Source organism: Drosophila navojoa, chromosome 4 (genome assembly GCF_054131105.1).
Source record: "Drosophila navojoa isolate 15081-1374.11 chromosome 4, UAZ_NAV_1.0, whole genome shotgun sequence".
Taxonomy (NCBI): Eukaryota; Metazoa; Arthropoda; class Insecta; order Diptera; family Drosophilidae; genus Drosophila; species Drosophila navojoa.
The window spans coordinates 11154425-11178807 of record NC_142892.1 but is presented as its reverse complement, the minus strand read 5'-3'; the positions used below and the strand labels follow the sequence as shown (position 1 = coordinate 11178807).

Sequence of the window (24383 nt, the reverse complement as noted above, 5' to 3'; positions counted from 1 at the left end):
CACTGTGAGAAATCTAGCTGGGAATAAATCTTGCTAGAATGCTTAAAGTAAGCTCGTTAAAGCTTAGCATCATATCATCTGTATAATGCTATCTCCCTCTCCATGTCACTCTCTCTCAGTGCCTTAGGTTCTTCTCCTGTCGTTCTCTCTCTGTGTCTCTCCCTCTCTCTCTCGCCATTATCTCATGTATATTTGTTGTTTCTCTGCTTTTATTTGTTTGCTATGCCTAATACAGCTCTATAGCAGCTCATAACCTAGCAACCGTTTTGCCTGCCACAAACTATACAACATTTCAAATAAATAGAGACCTCGTTGTGCTCCATAGCTCGCATTTTTACCTATTCGAAGTGTCCTTAATATGATTGGTGCTCGGACTACGCGGCAAGCCTCGGCGATCGCTGTCAAGCCGCGATTATCTCGCAGCGTGAGGCATCCGTGTTACACGCTAAAGCGTCCGTTCGTCTTTCAGGTGCGCAAGTCCCTAGTGGAGTATGTTGACGAGGATCTGCTGGAAATGAACACGTCGGTGTTCTATCAGCGCATCTACATATTGGCCAAGAATGTGGAGCAGAAGCGCGAAAGTGAGCTGCAACCAGCAGAGGTCACGGCCGGCTTAGCTCAATCAAATGTGGACGTAGATGCAGCGCTCACAGCTGAGGGCATGGCGGATGAGGATCAACACTACTCGGAGGTGGCCACGCCTGAAGTGCCGGAGACGGCCCAGACGCCTCATGCCTCTGGCGTTGGGGCTCACCTGTCAGTTAAGATTAAAGATTTTGTCGAAACTGAAGCTGAAACCCTAACCCACACGTTTCGGTTCGATAAGGAAGAAGTTGAGGGAGATGCTGTAGAAGACGAAGAGCAGGCTGAACCTGAACCAGAAATAGTGGAACAGCCCAAGGACGTTTTCAACTATTTTACCGAAATGCTACAGGAGCTTCACGCAAAATGTCGCGAATTGATCTACTCACACGATCCCCTGTGTGGACTGGTTCTCTATATGAATGACTACACCATGATGATGCTGGAAAGCTGCGAGGATATGATAGGCATCTTCTGCGCGAAGCTCTTGGAACGTATTCCTGAATACTGGCAAAATCATCGAGTCTTTCACATTGAAGATCACATCAAAGAGGTGAGTCGAACTCAACGAAGTACTTGAAAAGCGAAATATATAAATCTGCCTCTACCCAGCTCTACACTAGGCAGCTTGTGTTTAGGCGCATACCAGCTGCCTTTCTCAATGAAAAGTTTCCACCTTCGACGCCCACGGACGAGTATTTAATGGGCAAACAGCATTTGATCATCAAGGAAAAGTTATTCACCATATGCTCGCTGATCAGCGAGAGTATGAATCCACCCAAATTATCGAAGTCCCAGCAGGACGCATCTCTCAAAACAGAGGGCACTGAGATTGACGAAGTGGAGGGTGAAAGCGAAGAAGAAACGGTGCAACAAATAAGCCAGCCGCTCAGTCAAATGCAGCGCCTAACTGTTGCCATCTCAGAGACGTTGCCAACGGATATCTTTCGAAAATGGTTGCCGGAAATACAGCGCATCGAGCTAGTATTGGCCTCGACACGGTTCTACTATACGCTGGAGGAGTTCTGTGGCCTCTATGGCCAGGTGCCGTATAGACCGGATGATGACGGTGCCTTCTGGCCCATACAGAACAACTTTACACCGGCAAACATCTACAGGCGTTCGCCGTTTGACATTAACCTGACCTTTGCGGAGTATGCGGCCGAAATGAATCGTCGCCTGCAGGAGGAGCAGGAGAAGCACAAGGCTGAGCTAGAGGCAGCCGCTGAAGCTGAGGCAAATGCTGCGGCACAGACGCAGTCACAGGATAAGCCACAGAAACCAAAAGAGGAGGAGGAGCCAGAGGAATAATATTTTTCATATATTATTAGTTTATGTTTTTTAATTTTTTAATAAAATTTCAGTTGTCTTTTTATCTACCGTTTGCCTGAGCTACTTCCAATTGAAACTAGTTTCGGCTTGCTTGATTTCTACGTAGTCAATAATAAACAGTTCATAACCTAGCAACCATTTTGCTTTACAGTTACTAGACAACACTACAAACACATATACAATACAATCCTGTGGACACATACAATACAATCCTGTGGGGAAATAGCTTAACATATACACTCTTATACACAGCAGAGTTGTCCTCAATATGAGTGGCTCTAGGAATACGCGACGAGCCTCAGCATTCAATCCCAAGTCGGGACAATTTCGGAGTGTGAGGCGCCCCTGCTTCACGCTGAAGCGTCCGCTGGTCTTTCAGGTGCGCAAGTCCCTAGTGGAGTATGTGGACGAAAAGCTGCTGAAAATGAACACGTCGGTGTTCTATCAGCGCATCTTCATACTGGCCAAGAATGTGGAGCCCAAGAGCGACAGTGAACTGCAAGCAGCTGAGGTCAAGTTCGAATCAGATGCGATGCGCGCCGCTGAGGGCATGGCCGAGGAGGATCAGCACTACTCGGAAGTGGCCATGCCGGATGTGCCAAATGTGCCGGAGGCGGCGGAGACGACAGAGGTGCCGGAGGTAAACAAGGATCCTGCTATTCCTGCAGGTGGGGCTCACTCGTCAGTGAAAATAAAAGATGAAATCGAAACTGAAACCTTAACCCACACATTTCGATTTAATGAGTATTCATATGGGGACGACGACCAAGAGACAGATAACACGGAAGTTGAACCAGAAATAGTCGAACAGCCCAAGGACGTTTTCAACTATTTTACCGAAATGCTACAGGAGCTTCACGCAAAATGTCGCGAATTGATCTACTCTCACGATCCCCTGTGTGGACTGGTGCTCTATATGAATGACTACACCATGATGATGCTGGAAGGCTGCGAGGATATGATAGGCATCTTCTGCGCGAAGCTCTTGGAACGAATTCCTGAATACTGGAAAGATCATCGAGTCTTCCATATTGAAGATCACATCAAAGAGGTGAGTCCGAACAGAATACTTTAAGTGCGGAATATCCCTGTTAGCTTTGCCCCTACCCAGCTCTACACTAGGCAGCTCATGTTCAGGCGCATACCAGCTGCCTTTCTCAACGAAAAGTTTCCGCCCTCGACGCCCACGGACGAGTACCTGATGGGCAAACAGCATTTGATTATCAAGGATAAGCTATTCACCATATGCTCGCTGATCAGCGAGAGCATGGAGCCAATCGATCATGATTCGTCTCAGCAGGACTCGTCTCTCCAAACAGAGGGCACTGATTTTGACGAAATGGAGGGTGAAAGCGAAGGGAGTCTTGGGCAACAGAGAAGCCAGCCGCTCAGTCAAATGCAGCGCCTAACTGTTGCCATCTCAGAGACGTTGCCAACGGATATCTTTCGAAAATGGCTGCCGGAAATACAGCGCATAGAGCTAGTATTGGCCTCAACACGGTTCTATTATACTCTGGAGGAGTTCTGTGGCCTCTATGGCCAGGTGCCGTATAGACCCGATGATGACGGTGCCTTCTGGCCCATACAGAACAACCTTACACCGGCAAATATCTACAGGCGTTCGCCGTTTGACATTAACCTGACCTTTGCGGAGTATGCGGCCGAAATGAATCGTCGCCTGCAGGAGGAGCAGGAGAAGCACAAGGCTGAGCAGGAGGCAGCCGCTGCAGCTGAGGCACTTGCCGCTGCGCAGACGAAGCCGCAGGCCAAGGCACAGAAGGCCAAAGTGGAGGAGGAGCCAGAGGAATAACATTTTCAGTTTCGATATTATTAGTTCGTTCGTTCGCTTCGCTCGCAGCTTGAACTTTCGCTCAGTGTAGATGTCGACATTGGATATGGAGTAGCTGTCGCTGTGTTATCTACCAAAACTCGCGTTCGGTTACAATATTCTCGCTCTCGTGCACATGAGTGCATTCAGTGTAAAGACGGTGGGCGGTTCCACTGAAAGGCGGCGGTGTGGCGGTGCGGTGGTTTGGCTGAACTATGGCTGGTGGCTCGTGGCTCGTGGTTGGTGGCTGCGGCTGTAAACGCTGCTTACTTGTTTTGGTTTGCCACTTGAATGGGTCGACTCTGTTAACATAAACATAAATTTGTGCGCATCCTTAAGAAGACACACATGCACATTAATATACATGCGTGTGTGTGTGTGTGGGAGTGGGTGTGTGTGTGTGTGTAGGAGGAGGAGGGTTGTGGGCTTTTAACATAAACCACAACAGACGCCAGCTGTCAGATGTAATACCGTTAGCTTGCAGCTGTCAGAAGCTGTTGCTGTCATTTTAAGTCACTTGACAGTTCACACACACACACACACACACACACACACTTACGCTCACCATATAAACACACATAATTATAGCTGCTCAGAAACTGGATTTGCCTTTGCAAAAGAGAGAGGATTTCCTAACATTTAGCTTAAAGCCTCTTGGAATTGGGTTTTTAAATTCAAAGTTCAGTGATTCACAATATTTTCGTTTTTTGTTCTTTTGTGCACTGTAGCAAAAGTGTGTGAAAACACATTTGTATATGAGATTAGTTGGTTTGGCTTTTCAGACTGGAAAGTTAAAATAAAGCGTGCAATGAAATGAAAAGCGTGTTTAGAAATTGAGCTAAAAAGTTAATTAAACTTCTAGGTGAACTGCAAGTTGTTTGACACGCACACGAGCTGCCAGCCGGCTGCTGCAGGACATGCGCTGACAAGGACACAATTCAATCAAGCGCCACAGCAACAGCAACAGCAACAGAAATAGTAAAAGCAGCAGCAGCAGCAAAGAGTGTCGGCGCATAAACAAGGACATTGCACTCCAGGGTGCTCGCTCAGCACAAGAGACGAAGAGGACGACAGCCAGTGCGTGCTTGTGTGTGCGTGTGTGTGTGTGAGGCAGCGAGAGCAAAGCCAAACATTTGCCACTGCAGTTTTCATAAACTGCCCGGCAACAGCAACAGCAACAACAACAGCAGCAACAGCTACATGGCACAGCAGAGACAATGGCGATAAGCCGCTGCAGTCCAGAGCGAAAGGACGAAAGTGCATGCTGCCACCGCGTGGCCCACAACTTGAGGCGCAAACTCATAAATTACAAGAGTAGAGCCAGAAAAAAGCAGCTCAAATGACTTTTGGCTGTTGGTGTGAACGTGTATATGGGTGTGTCTCTGGCTCTCTGTGTGTGTGTGAGTGTGTGAGTGCTCTGTCCAAAAGTGAAACTGTTTGCAGTAGTCACTTTAGGGGCGCTTGGGCGTGGCCAAGTTTAGCGCAGCGTTGGCCATGCGAGCCATGTTGTCTGGCACGCTAAAGGCCAGGCATAATTCGAGCCAAACTCAATTTGTTTGTAATGTTTTAGACAACAGCAGCGTCAGCTACAACAACAACTAAATTATATATATAATCTATGTATATGTATGGTATATAAATATATGTACCGCAAAAACAATTTTTGCGCAACTTTGCAGCGCGCTAAACGAATTTGAACATTTTTGCTGCCACCGAAACAGAAAACGAAATAAAGCGAGGAACCAGACAGCGGCCGCATAGCAGAGCAACAAACAAGAGCAGCACGTTCAGCTGCTATTTGCCACAAAAAGGATTACGTAAAGAGACTGACTGTCTGTCTGTGAATGTGTGTGTGTGTGTGTGTACACTATAACATATAAATTTGTGATTTCGTTGGCTGAGAAGAGGATACAAACGAGATGAAATAACACAAAGAAATACGTTGTCTATTAGAGATTTCTAGCCAAGCAACTGCTTGACGGCAAGCAGTGCAAGCAAAGAAATGAAATGCAATTTCACTGCTTGGCGAGAGGAAGCGGAAATAAAACTATATTTAAAAGATGATCATGATTTAATTTGCTTAATCTAAAAATATATAGATTAAGAATAATACTATCCCTAAAATATACGTAAAATTCTAAAGTTTAAACGAAAATTTGCTTAAAATTAATATTAAATTGTAATCCCAAAGTGAACCTTATTTACATATATATGCAAACATAAGGAAATACAATTAGTAGAACGGCACACAAATCATTTAAAAATTCATAAGCAGTAAAATTCTCATAATTTTAAGCTTGGCAAGCCCTGCGGGTACGCTTAAGGCATATTTATGATACAAAAGTTATTGACTCTAGAGAGAGAGACGGAGATGTATATGTACATATATTTACAGGTTATCCATCTCAATGTGGACCTTAAATCAAATTAAATGCAGCGCTGCTACCCCTAAGTCCAGGGCGAATCAGCTATAGGCCAAAAAGTTGGGCTATTAAATTTGTATAAGCTCAGCTCATAAATATGAACAAAAAATTAAATTTAATATCAAGCACGCAAACATACAAACAAAGCCCACACGCACACACACACGCACACAGACAGCAGCAAGTTGAGTGAAATTAAGCGCAAAAGAGCAGTGCAAATGGCTGGAAAACAAGAAGCAGCTAAGTGAAAGCAGACAACAACAATAACAACAACAACAACACTAACAGCAACTAGAGCAGCGACAGCAGCAGTGAGCAACATTTGTGTGTGTCTGTTTCTTTGACTGACAGTTGTGTACGTCCGTCTGTCCGCCTGTCCGCCTGTCCGCTTGGCCTTGACGCCAAAAGTCCGGAACTTGTGCGCCTTTCAAATGCTGCAGCCACAAAATGTTTGCGACTCGTGAGATTCTCGGTCGAGGCGCATTTAATTACAAGCATTAAGCTGCTGTCATGTGTGTATGCGTGTGTGTGCTCGTGTGTGTGTGTTTGCCTGAATTAGACTACATGCATATAGCCTTTCGCTTTATTGTTGTTTATCTTGATGCTGGCGGTCTGGCTCTTTTTTTTACACTTTAACTCATATTTATTATCGCGTTGGTTTTTGGTTTCCTGCTTCCCGTGAGTGCCTAAAATGTCCGGAAAATGTGCGCATGTGTGTGTGTGTATGTGTGTGCGCGTGTCCTTTTCGCCCATGCCATGCCGCGCTTGTTTATTATGTGATTATGCTTGAGTTTAGCGCGGGGAGTTTGTTTTATTCTTCTTTCATTTTTTTCTGCTTTTTTTTTTTTGTATTTTCAGCTCTATTCCGGATATTTTTGTTTGCTGGCCGGCGGCTGGATTTGTCCTTTTGCCTGTCCTGTTTATGTTTTTAAAGCGCCGACGACCCAAGCGCTCACACTTGACTATGGCGGCCCATGATTGTTGTTGTTATTGCTGCTGTCAGTCTGTCTGACTTGTAAATTACGTGGGTCAGAGGGAGACGGGGGTAACCAGCCCCGCCGCCTCTGCTGCCGCCGACGACATGCTTACAAATTACATTGTTGTTTGTGTTGCCTCCTTTCCCCTCCCACCTCTCTTCCCACTCTCTCTCTCTCCCTCTCTCTCTCTCCCTCTCTCTTTCGCTGACTGACAAGCTACGACCTATGACATTTTTTTGAAACACTCCCAAGACTCGAACGGGGCACTCTCGTATTGCAGTTGAAAACATGATAAATTGTGAGAAGGCTTTAAGGCATCCGGTGTCTGTTAACTTAATCATAAGGCCAAGAGCTCTGGTTGAGGCCTTAGGTTTTAATTTTCAGAAGCTTCACGCTGGAATTCCTTTTGATTTGGGCTCGCATAGCTGGCGCTGCAGCGCTCGAGGCATGCTAAATGTTCCCAGCCCAGAGTTGAATGTTAAATTATTTGACTGTTTGGCGACTCGATTCAATTGAGTGGAAGCGAACGCTTTTAGCTTGAATTGCTCTTGGGTAAGTTCGGCTTTCAGGCACAAATTCCACAAATAATATTGTCAGAGAGCTGTCAAATACACTTCAAGTGTTTCAACTAATGTTGGATTTAATTATATATATATGCCGAGAGCTTGACAAACAAATAAACATAATACAAGGGCTGACATGTCTATTGCTGTGTGAGTGTATCTACTATGTGAGTGTGAGTGCGTGTGTGTGTGTGTGTGTGTAGCAGTTATTGTGCAACATTTGCTAAAGCAAACAATTACAGCAACAACAACTACAATAACACCAACAGCAGCAGCAGCAGCAGCGGTTAGAAAGCATTTTCAAGTCGAGCACAGCAGGCGAACCGAGAGAAGGAGATAGACAGAGCGGGAGATAGAGAGAAGGGGAGATTTTGCTTTCCGCATTGTTTGCCGCATAGCTTGACGGAGTTTTTCGCTGCTTACAAAACAGCGAGAGTAATTAACTGACTTGTCACATAAGCCGCATTAACACAATGTCGCAAATGTTGGCGCTGCAGCAGGAGTAGCAGGAGTGGCTGCTGCATGGCATTACGATTACGTTTGTGCCACATGTGGCACATTTACATTGCATATGCAATGTGCCACCCGTTGGCTTATTAATTCTACTCTACTCTCTGGCTGGCTACGTGACACAGCTGACAAAAGTTCTCGAATCCTTTTCGAGCGAAACCCTTTAAGTTCTCTCGCTTTAAGCACTCATAATTGAATGCAAAAATTTATAGTTTTTTGTGCCGCTCAAAGTCGTGAGCCAGCACTGAATTGAGTTAATTTGCAAATTCAGTGCACCGCAAATTATCAACAATATTTTCTGCGGTCGCTCGATTCTGTTTTCTTTTTTGTTTCCATTTTTGTGCGATGCGTGTGAATTGAGGCGGGAGAGCGCGAAATTGAATCGAATGCCCTTTGATTTAATTTCTCGGCCAGCGGCTAAAGCGATAAGCGGCATGGGAAAGCCGATTGAAAGAAATATTAAATGTAAATTGATGCAAATTTGTGACAAATTGTCGCTTGAATGCGGTGAATTAAAATATATATATTTAAAGTATATGCATTAATTATAGTTAATGATTAAGTCATTGAGATGTTGCTTAAATGAGTTAAGTAGCTTTTGGCATACTCTGCGTCAATATTCGGCAGCTATTGATACGGGGCGTATGCTTAATTTGAACTGAATAAATTGCGCTAGTTTTAGATTTAATAAACTAAATAAAAATGTAATAATAAAAGAAATTGCAAGAATGAAAATAATAATAATAATAATAATAATAATAATAATAATAATAATAATAATAATAATAATAATAATAATAGAAATAATAATAATAATATTAATAATAATAAAAATAATAATATTCATATTAATAATAATAATAATAATAATAATAATAATAATAGAAATAATAATAATAATAATAAAAGGATCGAAATTAGTTTTCATTTTTTATATTTTTATATTTTTTTACTTTATATATATGTTTTTAATTTATATTTATATTTTGTTTCAAACATTGTTTAACCATCTGCCTCTGCACTCATTTAATTATTTTGCTGGCGTACCAGGCGGCGTATGCGCAATTTCAGCAGCATATGGAATGCAAATATACCTAGCTACGTGTTTATTGACATGCTGTACAGCAGTTTTTATATGCAATACTCTGGAATTACTGGCTGTGTAGGGTATATAGGGTATTGTATTACAGTATGCAACTGGAAGCAGAATAATTATGTGAATAATTGAGGAACATTCCTGCTTAAGAATTTAAAATTAATGTTCCTTTTATTATCTGTTTTCCAGCTGATTTGCCACGCTCATCAAATTTCTCCCATATTGAACAGCTTGTCAAATATATTATGATTACTTATGTAATTTATATTCCTTTTCTGCCTTATACTCTCCACTGCTATATAGACTTATATTCTACACTTAGCGTACCGCCAAGTCAGTCACATTCCATCGCCGGAGCATCGCACTTATTTGCACTGAAATATTGCAATTTTATTGAATATTGCAAGTAAATATTTTTTATACATGTTTTTTTATGTTACGCTCGAACTTTTTATGGCAAAACAAAAAATGAAATACATACACCAGAATTCGGCAATAATTTAAATCAACACAATAAAATAAATTGTTTTTAACACATTTGAACGTGGCCTACACAGCCTCGGCTCGTGGAGCAACTTGGTCTAACAACGCACGCACACAATTATCACCTCAAAATATTGATTATTAAGCACATTTCGAACGCTATTTAGGCACGCCCACGCCCACGACTACATCGTGCCGCCTTATCCAGCCCCCTGCCCCTCTCCGTTTCCTGCCCTATGCCAATATAGAAACAAATGCCTTGTTGTAGTTTTTGTGCGCGCTGTTTAGCAAATTTTTTGTATCCGCAGCTGCTTTGCATAAAAAGTGACAGTCCTCAATGCTGTCTGTGTGTGTGTGTGAGTGTGTCTGTGTACTTGTTAGTATTTAGCATGCAGGTCGGTATTTGTGGCTGCTAATGAAGTAATTTCGAGGCATATCACGCATAATCCAAAGCACGTGAGCTACTTACAATGTAATTCGTTGTCTATTTGTTTGATATTGAAAAAGCGTACAGCTAGTCAGGGTCTCATCGATGGCATGGGCGTGGGCGGGTGGCCTTGGGTGTGGGTGTGGGGGCGTTTAAGCCTTGTCACACAACTGCTGCATACTTTCAGGCGAGCAGCTCGCCTGCTGGCAGGATTTCAAGTGCAATTCATTGTCGATATTACGTGCCATGGCATTGAAAGTCCATGTACATGTACAGACACACACACACATGTATATGTAGAGACAGCTATCGATATAAATCCTGCTCGGTTAGTGCCATTGATGAGCCACAAAATGGCCTGGCCATGGGGCATGTTATTAATTGCTTACAGCATATTTCAATATGCGTTGCCACAAGCTGCGCGACAGCAACAACAACTACAACATTAATAACCAGCAACCACATCGGCAGCAAGAGCAAACAGCTTAATAACTTAATGCCCAAAAAGTTTCACACGCAGCCACATCGATAGCCCAGCTTTGTGCTCAGCCAACGGGGGATTGACTATTGCCCAATTGGCTTTTGTTGTAAGCCAATACGCACCATAAGTAACGATTACAATCTCAATTACTTGACCGACTTCTTCTTCTTCATCATCATCACATTCCTCTTCTACTTCTTCTTCTTCATTTGCTGTTTCTGCTGTTGGTCAGGCTGCCACGCCCACTCATAAACAGCACACAGCATAAGAAATTAACTTAAATGCCAAAGCGGAAGACGTTAACGTCCACGCCCACCAAATAATCTCCAGGGCCGAACTTGCTCTAATTATACGCAACATAAAATTTACTCAGCACGAATAAAAGTTGTTCCGTACCGCCGCACCGCCGCACCACTGCCCCACCGTCTGCCGCCATCCACAAAACATATATTGACTTGGCGCAGGAATTAACGAGCTGCAGATAATACCACCTGAAGTTAGGGAAAACAAGCAAAAAAAAAAGAAAAGAAAAACGAAATGAAAAAACGAACTGCAAGAACAACCGGAAAAGCAAACAAAACGCAATTAGATAGAACTGCGCCGGCAACAGACTCCCGCTGTTTGCAGTTAACTTCAAGTTTTCGTCGCTTCACAAAGGTTTTCGCAAGTGATTTATAAAGCATACGGAATATTATTAAATCTAAAACAATAAAAAAAGGGGGAGCAATCAAGTAAAATAATATATATCATGGCTTAATGGCACACAGAATTAATTCAGCTTGACTTAGATTTCCACTTTTGTTCAAGAACTTTGAGCTGCCTGGAATGAAATCGTATTAAATGTAGTGCACTGTTATTTAATGTATATTTATATAGTAATACATATATATAATATCTTACTTGTTATGTAATTTAAGTTAATTTCTTTTTATTGCACGCAAATTAAGTTACGCATACGCCACGTGTGCAGCAGCTGATGTCTACTTTATCAGCTTATACAATTATATGAATGTTTTTTAAGGGCAAATTATTTGGAATATTATATAATTAAAGCACATGGACAATTATATAATACCTATGTCATAGCAAAAAATTTTATACAAAAATTATGTACAAATTTATTAAGAAATTCTTAATTCATTGATGAAAGTTTTTTATAAAAGCCTATATTGTGTCATATAATGCTAATTAAGTGGCTATCATAGTTTAATAGCAGACGAAATTTAATCAGTTCAAGCGAATTGCCACTTTAAAATAATGTTAAAAATAATAAAAAAAATATTAAGTGGAACTAGGTCGTAAATTAAATTGGTTATATGATTTGAACTTTTTTTTTATCTATTTTTTTATTTTTAAATTGATTACATATCATACAATTTAAATTGACAAGAAAAAAAAGCTTTATAAGTTTACAGAGCAGATAAAAATATAAAAAAAATCATAAAAATGCTAATCAAGCAAATAATGTGCTGCAGTTAATATGAAAATTTATTCTTAAACAAATAGCAATATTATACAATTTTAAATAGTATATTTAAAATATGTATATACATAAACTTATTCTTTAACAAATAATAGCAATTTATATTATAGTAGTAATTAATAATTCTAGTAGCCTTGATTTACCTGCAGCTAATTAAATTCTCCACTTGATAATATTAATTTTATAACTGCAAAAATTAAAAAAAAATGATTAAAATCCAATAAAGTTTGCCATGAAAAGCCTTAATAGCCCTTAAAATGCTAATCAAGCTCAAAGTGCGGCTCAGGCAGGAAATCATGGCAGGAGTGCAGCAGGAGCTGCTTGTTATTGTTGAGCTGTGGCTTGCGACTTTTATTGCAGCCACTCTTAGTGCTGGTTGCTGGCGCATCAGCAGCGCATTAAAGTGCATTGGAAATCGCCATAAAATGGCGCCGCAAGTGATGCTCTGGCTCACGTTTGTTGTTCGAGCATATATCTATATATATGTATATCTATGCTGTGCTACGTGGCGTATGCGCAATTTATGAACCACGACGAAGTGCAAGCGTGAGTGTGTGTGTGAGAGAGAATAAGGGTGCAAATGGCAGAGGTGCACGCTATGTCTGGCTAGTCCCTTTGTCTGTGTGTGTGTATGTGATAATAACGAGAGCTAATGCCACACTTTAAGCACTTTTCAAACAGTTAACGGCTTTATGCACAGCTCATAAACTGACCCCGCATTAAGGGTGTATATGTGTGTGTGTGTGTGTGTGTGTGTATTTGGTGTTTGTGCAACTTAATTTCAAGTCAGCTGCAGCTAAAAATGTGTCCATAAATCTGGAGTGGGCGTTGCTGTCGCTGCAGTTTGCTCTACGCTCTGCTTATAAGTCAACTTGTCGAGATTTTTATACACTCCAGCGCTTGGGGCATAATCAAATTGTCGCACAGGCAGGCAGCGAAAGAGACAGCGAGAGAGAGTCTACTGAATGCCGAAATTCCTTTTAAAATAATTCAATTGTCTTTTGTATATACATATACATAGAGTATCTCGAATTCGCTGAGCTTTCGTCGTTGTTTATTTGATTTTATTGAAATATATATTTCATACATATATATGCAAGCTAGCAGAAATCTGGCATTTGCATTTGAAACGTTTTGTTTTGCGCTTTTATTTGACATTTAATGGCATTGCTGACATACTTTGTGGTTGCTCTGGGCTATTTATTGCATACCATTTTTCATTCCGCTCGCAGATCAGATGTGGACGCTTAACTTTCATCTGCCTGCTCTTTAAATCAGAAATGCGTTTTATTTCTCTCCTCATCTTCTTCTTTTTTTTTGTATAATAATTATAGAGTGCGCCAAATCCTTGGGCAAGCGCATTAAAACGCATTTTTAATTAAAACGAAAGCAAAATTGAAGGCGCGAGCATTAAAACATGACACGGAAAAGCGGTTAAGCGAGCCAGTTGACACAGCGCGTTGCCAAGTGCAGTGCACTGGGGACCTTAAGCTGACCGCAAAAAATTAATTAAAATTACATAAAATACGGTCGCAGTCGTCGTTGCATCGGCGCGTAATTCACGGCCGAATGCCGAGCGATGCGAGCGAAATTCTTTGCCAACTTCATTGGGCGTCAAACGTGGCACAGTCAACATGAGTAGTCCGTGTGAGTGCGAGTGTGCGTGTGTGCGTGCGTGTGTGTGGGTGATTTCGGCAAATAGTTTGCAATGCGTTGCCCAAAATGTTCGTTATTTGAATTGTGCAAATCGGATTTGTACGTGAGCAGGCCCCAAGCAAGGGCAGCCAGTCCAGCATGCGGGCAGAGAGGGCTTGCACTAATGTTTGGCCATGTGGTTGCCCTCAACGTCTGTGTGTGTGTGTGTGTGTGTCGGTGTGTGGCTTTGTGTTAACATTTGTGCCCAGACCGTGCATCTTTCTATTTGCCTTTGGCTCCACGCAGTCGCACACACACACACTCACACAGGGATTGGGACACACATGGAGTCGCGTTTATTTTTTTGTTTGATTTCAAATTTAGCGCAGAATTTCGTTTTTTGCTGCATACTTTACAGCGCTCAACTCAGCTCTGCATATGGCTGAGTGTATTGGTTTGGCAAACTCTCTTTTTTCTCTCATTCTCATTCTCGTTCTCGTTCTCGTTCTCTTCTGTTCTGTGGCCGCCTGGCTGACTGCCACTTTGACCCATTTGGCAGCGGCCAAGTCAACGTATATTCAACTCACACGGCACGGCATTTGAATTTGCATTCTGACAATGCTCGCAGCCATAATACGAGCGAACGGCAGGAGGCGGGTCAGTGCGGGGTCTCGAGCAAACAAGAATGAAAACGAAAAACAACATTGCGGCATTGTGTGTATGAGTGTGTGTGTGTGAACAGTGAGTGCAAGCAGTATGCAAACAGCTGCATTTATTGCAATTTAAATGGATAATTGTCAGAAAAATTGCCAGCAAATGGCAATTAATTTGTCCGTTGCACAAAATGTTGATATTTGAGCAATTGCCGTGGCGGGGAAAACAAAAACAAAAAAAATGTATGCGCTTTTGCAGTTTATTGAGAGCTCGTTACAAACATTTTCACATAAGTCGAATTGTCTATAAATTTGTTTATTGGGCGCCAAGCCGATAGGCAAAATGGCTTGAATCCCTTTTAAATTGGGCTTGCTTTAATTGCATTCAATTTTAAATTGCAATAGGTATAACCACTAACCAGAGAACACATAGACCGGACACGTAGTGCAAAGCGTTTTGCACACTTATTTTCAAGCATTGGTTCCCAGACCGTTCGTATTTGCTCGGCTCCTCACTTTTTAGGCTTGTGCTACTAAAATATGGGAACACAAAATCATTTCTCTTCATGCGCTCGACCGAGATGGTCGATTGTTAAACAAAAGATCCCTCTATGCTAAATGTTTCCCTTGCTCTCTCTCTCTCTCGATGCTCTCTGCTCTCTCAAATGTGAATATGTGTGTATGCATGTGAGCACAAGCAGCAGCTCTGAGCTGCCAGCTCATGAAAATTGAAATTTCTTCGCAGCAAGAACCCATGCCTTCCCTTCTGTGTGAAGAGTATACCGAACTTATCAAACCGTTTGCCAAGCTCGTGCAAAATATGTATATGTGCTTTCGATTTTATTTGTGGAAAGGGTATGAAAGCGTTGGTGCTCATAGTGAAAATGCTTTCGCGACGAGCCTGCACGCACACACTCTCCCTTGCTACATGTACTATGAGCATTTGTATGCCTGTGTGCGAAGCTCTTGCTGCTAGTAGCAATTTTAAGTCCCAGCATTTGCATTTGGTTGATCTTGTGAAGTGCTCACATACATATGTATGTATGTATGTATATACATTTGATTGTGTGTGTATGAATGGGATCTGAATCGAACAATTATGGGATATCACTTGTAGAAGCATTTGTATGCCTATGTGCTTTTACATGTGCGTGTGTGTATGTGCCTGTGTGTATGCATGGGACGTGAACATTGGTGTGCATGTGTGTACGCATGGGACGAGAACATTGGCTGCCTACCTCAACTAAGAATTGTCTGAATGATTTTGGGTTCGAAATGAAGAGGCGTGCTTATACATACATATGTATGTATGTATTTATGTAAGTAGCTGATTAACTAAAGTGACAAGTGCATATGCCAGTTCTTTGTGGCACTGTGACCGTCGAATAACTCATACTGTATGTGTATGTGTGTAGTATAGTTACTGGCGGATAACTCGCGCTTATATTTAAGCACCTGGATTTAATTTTAATGATCGTGGGTTGGCTATCAGAAGGAATTAAAAAAAAAAGTTTAGTACCTTATTTGGCTCAGTATACAAATGGGATGCGATTTTCGATCTTTTGTACCTGTTCATATAGTTACATACATATACAGGTGCATGCCAATAAAAAAAAACTTCTAAAAAGAATTGGCATATGCACTTGTCACTTTAGTTATAAGCACGCCTCTTCATTTCGAACCCAAAATCATTCAGACAATTCTTAGTTGAGGTAGGCAGCCAATGTTCTCGTCCCATGCGTACACACATGCACACCAATGTTCACGTCCCATGCATACACACAGGCACATACACACACGCACATGTAAAAGCACATAGGCATACAAATGCTTCTACAAGTGATATCCCATAATTGTTCGATTCAGATCCCATTCATACACACACAATCAAATGTATATACATACATACATACATATGTATGTGAGCACTTCACAAGATCAACCAAATGCAAATGCTGGGACTTAAAATTGCTACTAGCAGCAAGAGCTTCGCACACAGGCATACAAATGCTCATAGTACATGTAGCAAGGGAGAGTGTGTGCGTGCAGGCTCGTCGCGAAAGCATTTTCACTATGAGCACCAACGCTTTCATACCCTTTCCACAAATAAAATCGAAAGCACATATACATATTTTGCACGAGCTTGGCAAACGGTTTGATAAGTTCGGTATACTCTTCACACAGAAGGGAAGGCATGGGTTCTTGCTGCGAAGAAATTTCAATTTTCATGAGCTGGCAGCTCAGAGCTGCTGCTTGTGCTCACATGCATACACACATATTCACATTTGAGAGAGCAGAGAGCATCGAGAGAGAGAGAGAGCAAGGGAAACATTTAGCATAGAGGGATCTTTTGTTTAACAATCGACCATCTCGGTCGAGCGCATGAAGAGAAATGATTTTGTGTTCCCATATTTTAGTAGCACAAGCCTAAAAAGTGAGGAGCCGAGCAAATACGAACGGTCTGGGAACCAATGCTTGAAAATAAGTGTGCAAAACGCTTTGCACTACGTGTCCGGTCTATGTGTTCTCTGGTTAGTGGTATAACATTATATGGAGGCGAGTATCAGCGAACTTTGGCTCAATGTTCGGGGCATTAAACGTATGCCCTGCAGTGTCAATTATGTTTATGTAATTACCATAATATCAATATAGAGTAAATATTAATATATATGTGTGTATGTATATGGCCACAAAATGTGGTCAGCCATTCGGCGTGCTTTATTGTGGCCACATTTGTCTACTTGGAAATCCGATTATGAATTGATATTTATTTTCTGTTTAATTGCATACAAATACATATGCGAGAATACTCTATGGTATTTCATTCACTGCGCTCTGGCATGCATTTCGCAACAATTGCCAAATGCCAAATGCCAAATTGTTGAGGCCGCCTCAAGCAGCCGCATTAACAGTGCCATTTGAGCATCATCAGTTGCAGCCGCATCGCTCTCTGTCTCGCATTACGCATATTTTGTTGTTTTTCTTTGCTCCATTGGATAGCAATTCGCATTTTGCATTTTGCATTTTGTGTGTTTCGCTGTGTTTTTGTTTATGGCAATTGGCAACTGCTAATTATACCATTGGCAAATGACTGGGAAATGGTTTAATGGCAATTGGTTGCATTTGGCTGCTATTGTTACGGCTTTGCTCAATTACCGTTGCGTGGTGCATGTCTGCTCCCTGACCGCCGTCCTCTCTGCTCGTCTGCACGTCAATCCACACGACTACGCCGCAAGCCGCATGCATGGCGCCAATTAAAGACTCAATAAAATTCAAGTGAATGAGCGCCAGCGAGCGAACGCGCACACGATTCGCATTGCAATCGAGCCAACGACTAATTGAGCCTTGCCATCAAATGATAGCAATTGCAGCTTAACGGAAACGGAACCCATACGACAGATTTGCCAGCTTTGATAGATTTATCCAGTTTCGGCAGTTTTCGATTGCGAATAATAACTAATATTTGTTTGAGCTACGAATTGCATGCGCTACATGCGTGCTGCCTGCTAATCTATGCAGCTTAAATATACTTTGCAAATAATTGTTGAATATTTGATTCGTGACGCTCCCTTCAAGTAGTAGCTGGCTTTGCCTTCGTTTTATTCAATTGCGTTTTCGATTTTGTTTTCTGTTGAGCGCCTTGAGCTGGATAATTCGTGTGTCGCTCTTTCGACGCGTTTCGTTTAGGGAGAGGCACGTTTGGCTTTCGCACTCAAAAAGTCAATGCAAACGCTCTTCACACTCACACTCACGCAACTCTCTCACATACACAAATACATGCATAAACGTCTTTTTGCTTAAGTCAACGGGCAACAAGCAGAGCGAAGGAAAACAACAACGACTCATAACCGATCACGGACGAGCTCGTAAAGGAAGCAACGCAATCGGTTGCTCTTTGATTTATTTCCTTAAGTGCGAATTAAAGAGACTTATTAGCAGACATCAACAAACGGTTAATAATTATTTAGCTGCATCTTATCTATATATGTTGCCCTGAATATACATTTCAATAATACATAGATAAGTAATCGCTGCTCCAATCAGAGCTCTTTTCTCATAACTTGTGCCTATTTTATGTAATTTAAATAGAAATAAAATACATCGTACATATTCAAGCAGTTTATAATTAAGCTTAGCTTATATACTTATGCATTCTCTCATTTGCTCTGCTGCTGCATAGTTGAGTGTGGATTGCTAATGCTGCTGCTGTTCCTAATGAGGCTGTTGGTTGATATTATCTTATTATTATTGCAGTCCAGTGTCTGTGTGTGAGTGGGTGTATGTGAGCGTGCTTCCCTTCTTTACCCACTGCTCCTGTTTGCCTGTCTGTGTCTGTGTTAGTCTCTAGCTCATTAGTCGCCATCGGCAACTGACGCCCTCTCGCTCTTTCCTGCCCAGCCTGATCTGTGCTTCGGGCGATTGTAGCTTGAATTGCGCTGTATACATAAACACATTTAATTGGTGTCTCTATTAAACTTCGCCTCTGCTTGACGATGTGCATATAAATTTGAAAATCAAGGAGTATTTATGTGCTACAAGTCTTTAAGTGTATTGTATTTGATAGTTATCGAAATATATAATTTCTTATCGAAAGATGACTTGCTTGATTGTTGATGATTTAAAATATATTTAACAACTTACATAGTATTCAGTCTTCGGCATTGATGTGCTTTAGCACAGTCTCATAAATAATTATAAGCCTATGCCGTTTATTTAGCGAGAAAACTATGTTCAACTTTTCCACAAGTATCAGAGATGTACATTCCATAGAGTGTTATATCATTCAGCTTTTGTCATGCAGTCTCTGAGCATTTAGCTTTGCCATAACTTCGCTAGGAGACCTAAAATAACTGAAGATCAATATTTACACAAGATTCATATTCAGTCGCATTGGTGTACCTTCCGTCGAGTCTCATAGCATGCAGCTTTCGTCATGTATCTGCCGTAACTCAAGTTCAAGTTTCAAGTTTCCAGTTTCGTTTTTGTCACATTTACTTCGAAGAGTTGTGAATAGCTTCATATGTATATATATATATATATATATATATATATATGTATGCCTGGGCCTTTCTGAGCCTGATCAGAGTTACGGAGTTCGATAAAAAGTTATCGAAAAAGTTATCGAAATCGATAAAAAGTTATCGAAAAGACTACTACTAATTTAATTCAATTATCAATAAACTGATTAAATGATTGGTTTATTATTGTTGTATATTCATTTAAAATAAATTTAACAAGCCATAAATACGCCAGAAGACCTAAACTAAGAGAATATACCCACCGTCGAGTCTCGTAGCATTCAGCTTTTGTCATGCATCTGCCTTAACTCAAATTCAAGTTTCAAGTGCTCAGTTTCGTTTTTGTCACATTTACTTCGAAGAGTTGTGAATAGCTTCATATGTATATATTTATGTATGCCTGGGCCTTTCTGAGTCTGAAGAGTTACAGAGTTCGATAAAAAGTTATCGAAATCGATAAAAGTCATCGAAAAAGTTATCGAAATCGATAAAAGTTATCGAAAAAGTTATCGAAATCGATAAAAGTTATCGGAAAGACTACTACTAATTGATTCAATTATCAATAAACTGATTAAATGATTGGTTGATTATTGTTATATATTCATTAAGAGAATATACCCACCGTCGAGTCTCGTAGCATTCAGCTTTTGTCATGCATCTGCCTTAACTCAAATTCAAGTTTCAAGTGTTCAGTTTCGTTTTTTGTCACATTTACTTCGAAGAGTTGTGAATAGCTTCATATGTATATATTTATGTATGCCTGGGCCTTTCTGAGTCTGAAGAGTTACAGAGTTCGATAAAAAGTTATCGAAATCGATAAAAGTTATCGAAAAAGTTATCGAAATCGATAAAAGTTATCGAAAAAGTTATCGAAATCGATTAAAAGTTATCGGAAAGACTACCACTAATTTACTTCAACTATCAATAAACTGATTAAATGATTGGTTGATTATTGTTATATATTCATTTAATATAAATTTCACAAGCCATAAATACGCCAGAAGACCTTAAATAAGAGAATATACCCACCGTCAAGTCTCGTAGCATTAAGCTTTTGTCATGCATCTGCCTTAACTCAAGTTCATGTTTTTCATGGAAATTATTATTACTAATTTTATTCAATTATCAATAAACTGATTAAATGATTGGTTTATTATTGTTGTATATTCATTTAAAATAAATTTAACAAGCCATAAATACGCCAGAAGACCTAAACTAAGAGAATATACCCACCGTCGAGTCTCGTAGCATTCAGCTTTTGTCATGCATCTGCCTTAACTCAAATTCAAGTTTCAAGTGTTCAGTTTCGTTTTTGTCACATTTACTTCGAAGAGTTGTGAATAGCTTCATATGTATATATTTATGTATGCCTGGGCCTTTCTGAGTCTGAAGAGTTACAGAGTTCGATAAAATGAATATACCCACCGTCGAGTCTCGTAGCATTCAGCTTTTGTCATGCATCTGCCTTAACTCAAATTCAAGTTTCAAGTGTTCAGTTTCGTTTTTTGTCACATTTACTTCGAAGAGTTGTGAATAGCTTCATATGTATATATTTATGTATGCCTGGGCCCTTCTGAGTCTGAAGAGTTACAGAGTTGGATAAAAAGTTATCGAAATCGATAAAAGTTATCGAAAAAGTTATCGAAATCGATAAAAGTTATCGAAAAAGTTATCGAAATCGATTAAAAGTTATCGGAAAGACTACCACTAATTTACTTCAATTATCAATAAACTGATTAAATGATTGGTTGATTATTGTTATACATTCATTTAAAATAAATTTCACAAGCCATAAATACGCCAGAAGTCCTAAACTAAAAGAATATACCCACCGTCGAGTCTCGTAGCATTCAGCTTTTGTCATGCATCTGCCTTAACTCAAATTCAAGTTTCAAGTGTTCAGTTTCGTTTTTTGTCACATTTACTTCGAAGAGTTGTGAATAGCTTCATATGTATATATTTATGTATGCCTGGGCCTTTCTAAGTCTGAAGAGTTACAGAGTTCGATAAAAAGTTATCGAAAAAGTGATCGAAACCGATAAAAAGTTATCGAAAAAGTTATCGAAATCGATAAAAGTTATCGGAAAGACTACTACTAATTTAATTCAATTATCAGTAAACTGATTAAATGATTGGTTGATTATTGTTATATATTCATTTAATATAAATTTCACAAGCCATAAATACGCCAGAAGACCTAAACTAAGAGAATATACCCACCGTCGAGTCTCGTAGCATTCAGCTTTTGTCATGCATCTGCCTTAACTCAAATTCAAGTTTCAAGTGTTCAGTTTCGTTTTTGTCACATTTACTTCGAAGAGTTGTGAATAGCTTCATATGTATATATTTATGTATGCTTGGGCCTTTCTGAGTCTGAAGAGTTACAGAGTTCGATAAAAAGTTATCGAAATCGATAAAAGTTATCGAAAAAGTTATCGAAATCGATAAAAGTTATCGAAAAAGTTATCGAAATCGATAAAAAGTTATCGGAAAGACTACCACTAATTTACTTCAATTATCAATAAACTGATTAAATGATTGGTTGATTATTGTTGTATATTCATTTAAAATAAATTTAACAAGCCATAAATACGCCAGAAGACCTAAACTAAGCGAATATACCCACCGTCAAGTCTCGTAGCATTCAGCTTTTGTCATGCATCTGCCTTAACTCAAATTCAAGTTTCAAGTGTTCAGTTTCGTTTTTTGTCACATTTACTTCGAAGAGTTGTGAATAGCTTCATATGTATATATTTATGTATGCCTGGGCCTTTCTAAGTCTGAAGAGTTACAGAGTTCGATAAAAAGTTATCGAAAAAGTTATCGAAACCGATAAAAAGTTATCGAAAAAGTTATCGAAATCGATAAAAGTTATCGGAAAGACTACCACTAATTTACTTCAATTATCAATAAACTGATTAAATGATTGGTTGATTATTGTTGTATATTCATTTAAAATAAATTTAACAAGCCATAAATACGCCAGAAGACCTAAACTAAGAGAATATACCCACCGTCGAGTCTCGTAGCATTCAGCTTTTGTCATGCATCTGCCTTAACTCAAATTCAAGTTTCAAGTGTTCAGTTTCGTTTTTTGTCACATTTACTTCGAAGAGTTGTGAATAGCTTCATATGTATATATTTATGTATGTCTGGGCCTTTCTAAGTCTGAAGAGTTACAGAGTTCGATAAAAAGTTATCGAAAAAGTTATCGAAACCGATAAAAAGTTATCGAAAAAGTTATCGAAATCGATAAAAGTTATCGGAAAGACTACCACTAATTTACTTCAATTATCAATAAACTGATTAAATGATTGGTTGATTATTGTTATATATTCATTTAATATAAATTTCACAAGCCATAAATACGCCAGAAGACCTAAACTAAGAGAATATACCCACCGTCGAGTCTCGTAGCATTCAGCTTTTGTCATGCATCTGCCTTAACTCAAATTCAAGTTTCAAGTGTTCAGTTTCGTTTTTGTCACATTTACTTCGAACAGTTGTGAATAGCTTCATATGTATATATTTATGTATGCTTGAGCCTTTCTGAGTCTGAAGAGTTACAGAGTTCGATAAAAAGTTATCGAAATCGATAAAAGTTATCGAAAAAGTTATCGAAATCGATAAAAGTTATCGAAAAAGTTATCGAAACCCATAAAAATTTATCGAAAAAGATATCGAAATCGATAAAAAGTTATCGGAAAGACTACTACTAATTTACTTCAATTATCAATAAACTGATTAAATGATTGGTTGATTATTGTTGTATATTCATTTAAAATAAATTTCACAAGCCATAAATACGCCAGAAGACCTAAACTAAGAGAATATACCCACCGTCGAGTCTCGTAGCATTCAGCTTTTGTCATAAATTTCACAAGCCATAAATACGCCAGAAGACCTAAACTAAGAGAATATACCCACCGTCGAGTCTCGTAGCATTCAGCTTTTGTCATGCATCTGCCTTAACTCAAATTCAAGTTTCAAGTGTTCAGTTTCGTTTTTGTCACATTTACTTCGAAGAGTTGTGAATAGCTTCATATGTATATATTTATGTATGCTTGGGCCTTTCTGAGTCTGAAGAGTTACAGAGTTCGATAAAAAGTTATCGAAATCGATAAAAGTTATCGAAAAAGTTATCGAAATCGATAAAAGTTATCGAAAAAGTTATCGAAATCGATAAAAAGTTATCGGAAAGACTACCACTAATTTACTTCAATTATCAATAAACTGATTAAATGATTGGTTGATTATTGTTGTATATTCATTTAAAATAAATTTAACAAGCCATAAATACGCCAGAAGACCTAAACTAAGAGAATATACCCACCGTCGAGTCTCGTAGCATTCAGCTTTTGTCATGCATCTGCCTTAACTCAAATTCAAGTTTCAAGTGTTCAGTTTCGTTTTTTGTCACATTTACTTCGAAGAGTTGTGAATAGCTTCATATGTATATATTTATGTATGCCTGGGCCTTTCTAAGTCTGAAGAGTTACAGAGTTCGATAAAAAGTTATCGAAAAAGTTATCGAAACCGATAAAAAGTTATCGAAAAAGTTATCGAAATCGATAAAAGTTATCGGAAAGACTACCACTAATTTACTTCAATTATCAATAAACTGATTAAATGATTGGTTGATTATTGTTGTATATTCATTTAAAATAAATTTAACAAGCCATAAATACGCCAGAAGACCTAAACTAAGAGAATATACCCACCGTCGAGTCTCGTAGCATTCAGCTTTTGTCATGCATCTGCCTTAACTCAAATTCAAGTTTCAAGTGTTCAGTTTCGTTTTTTGTCACATTTACTTCGAAGAGTTGTGAATAGCTTCATATGTATATATTTATGTATGTCTGGGCCTTTCTAAGTCTGAAGAGTTACAGAGT

General features: G+C 39.6%; 2 protein-coding genes across 2 annotated transcripts; both read left to right on the top strand.

Annotated features, from left to right (window-relative positions):
- Positions 1–306: 306 nt before the first annotated feature.
- LOC108650170 (uncharacterized) lies at positions 307–1958 on the top strand. The gene is made up of 2 exons (XM_018099286.2): positions 307–1135; positions 1195–1958. The coding sequence occupies exons 1-2, from the start codon at positions 359–361 to the stop codon at positions 1891–1893; spliced, it is 1476 nt and encodes a 491-aa protein (XP_017954775.1). The 5' UTR covers positions 307–358; the 3' UTR covers positions 1894–1958.
- A 93-nt stretch (positions 1959–2051) lies between these two features.
- LOC115562568 (uncharacterized) lies at positions 2052–4101 on the top strand. The gene is made up of 2 exons (XM_030384303.2): positions 2052–2965; positions 3026–4101. Exons 1-2 carry the CDS (start codon positions 2183–2185, stop codon positions 3722–3724), a joined length of 1482 nt encoding a protein of 493 aa, XP_030240163.1. The 5' UTR covers positions 2052–2182; the 3' UTR covers positions 3725–4101.
- Positions 4102–24383: the final 20282 nt, after the last annotated feature.

What these genes read in the sequence shown, in the direction of transcription:
- LOC108650170 (XM_018099286.2), top strand. Translation starts at nt 359, where the DNA reads ATGATTGGTGCTCGGACTACGCGGCAAGCCTCGGCGATCGCTGTCAAG. An exon ending in TTGAAGATCACATCAAAGAG is followed by an intron (nt 1,136 to 1,194) that starts GTGAGTCGAACT and finishes GCCTCTACCCAG; the next exon opens with CTCTACACTAGGCAGCTTGT.
- LOC115562568 (XM_030384303.2), top strand. Translation starts at nt 2,183, where the DNA reads ATGAGTGGCTCTAGGAATACGCGACGAGCCTCAGCATTCAATCCCAAG. An exon ending in TTGAAGATCACATCAAAGAG is followed by an intron (nt 2,966 to 3,025) that starts GTGAGTCCGAAC and finishes GCCCCTACCCAG; the next exon opens with CTCTACACTAGGCAGCTCAT.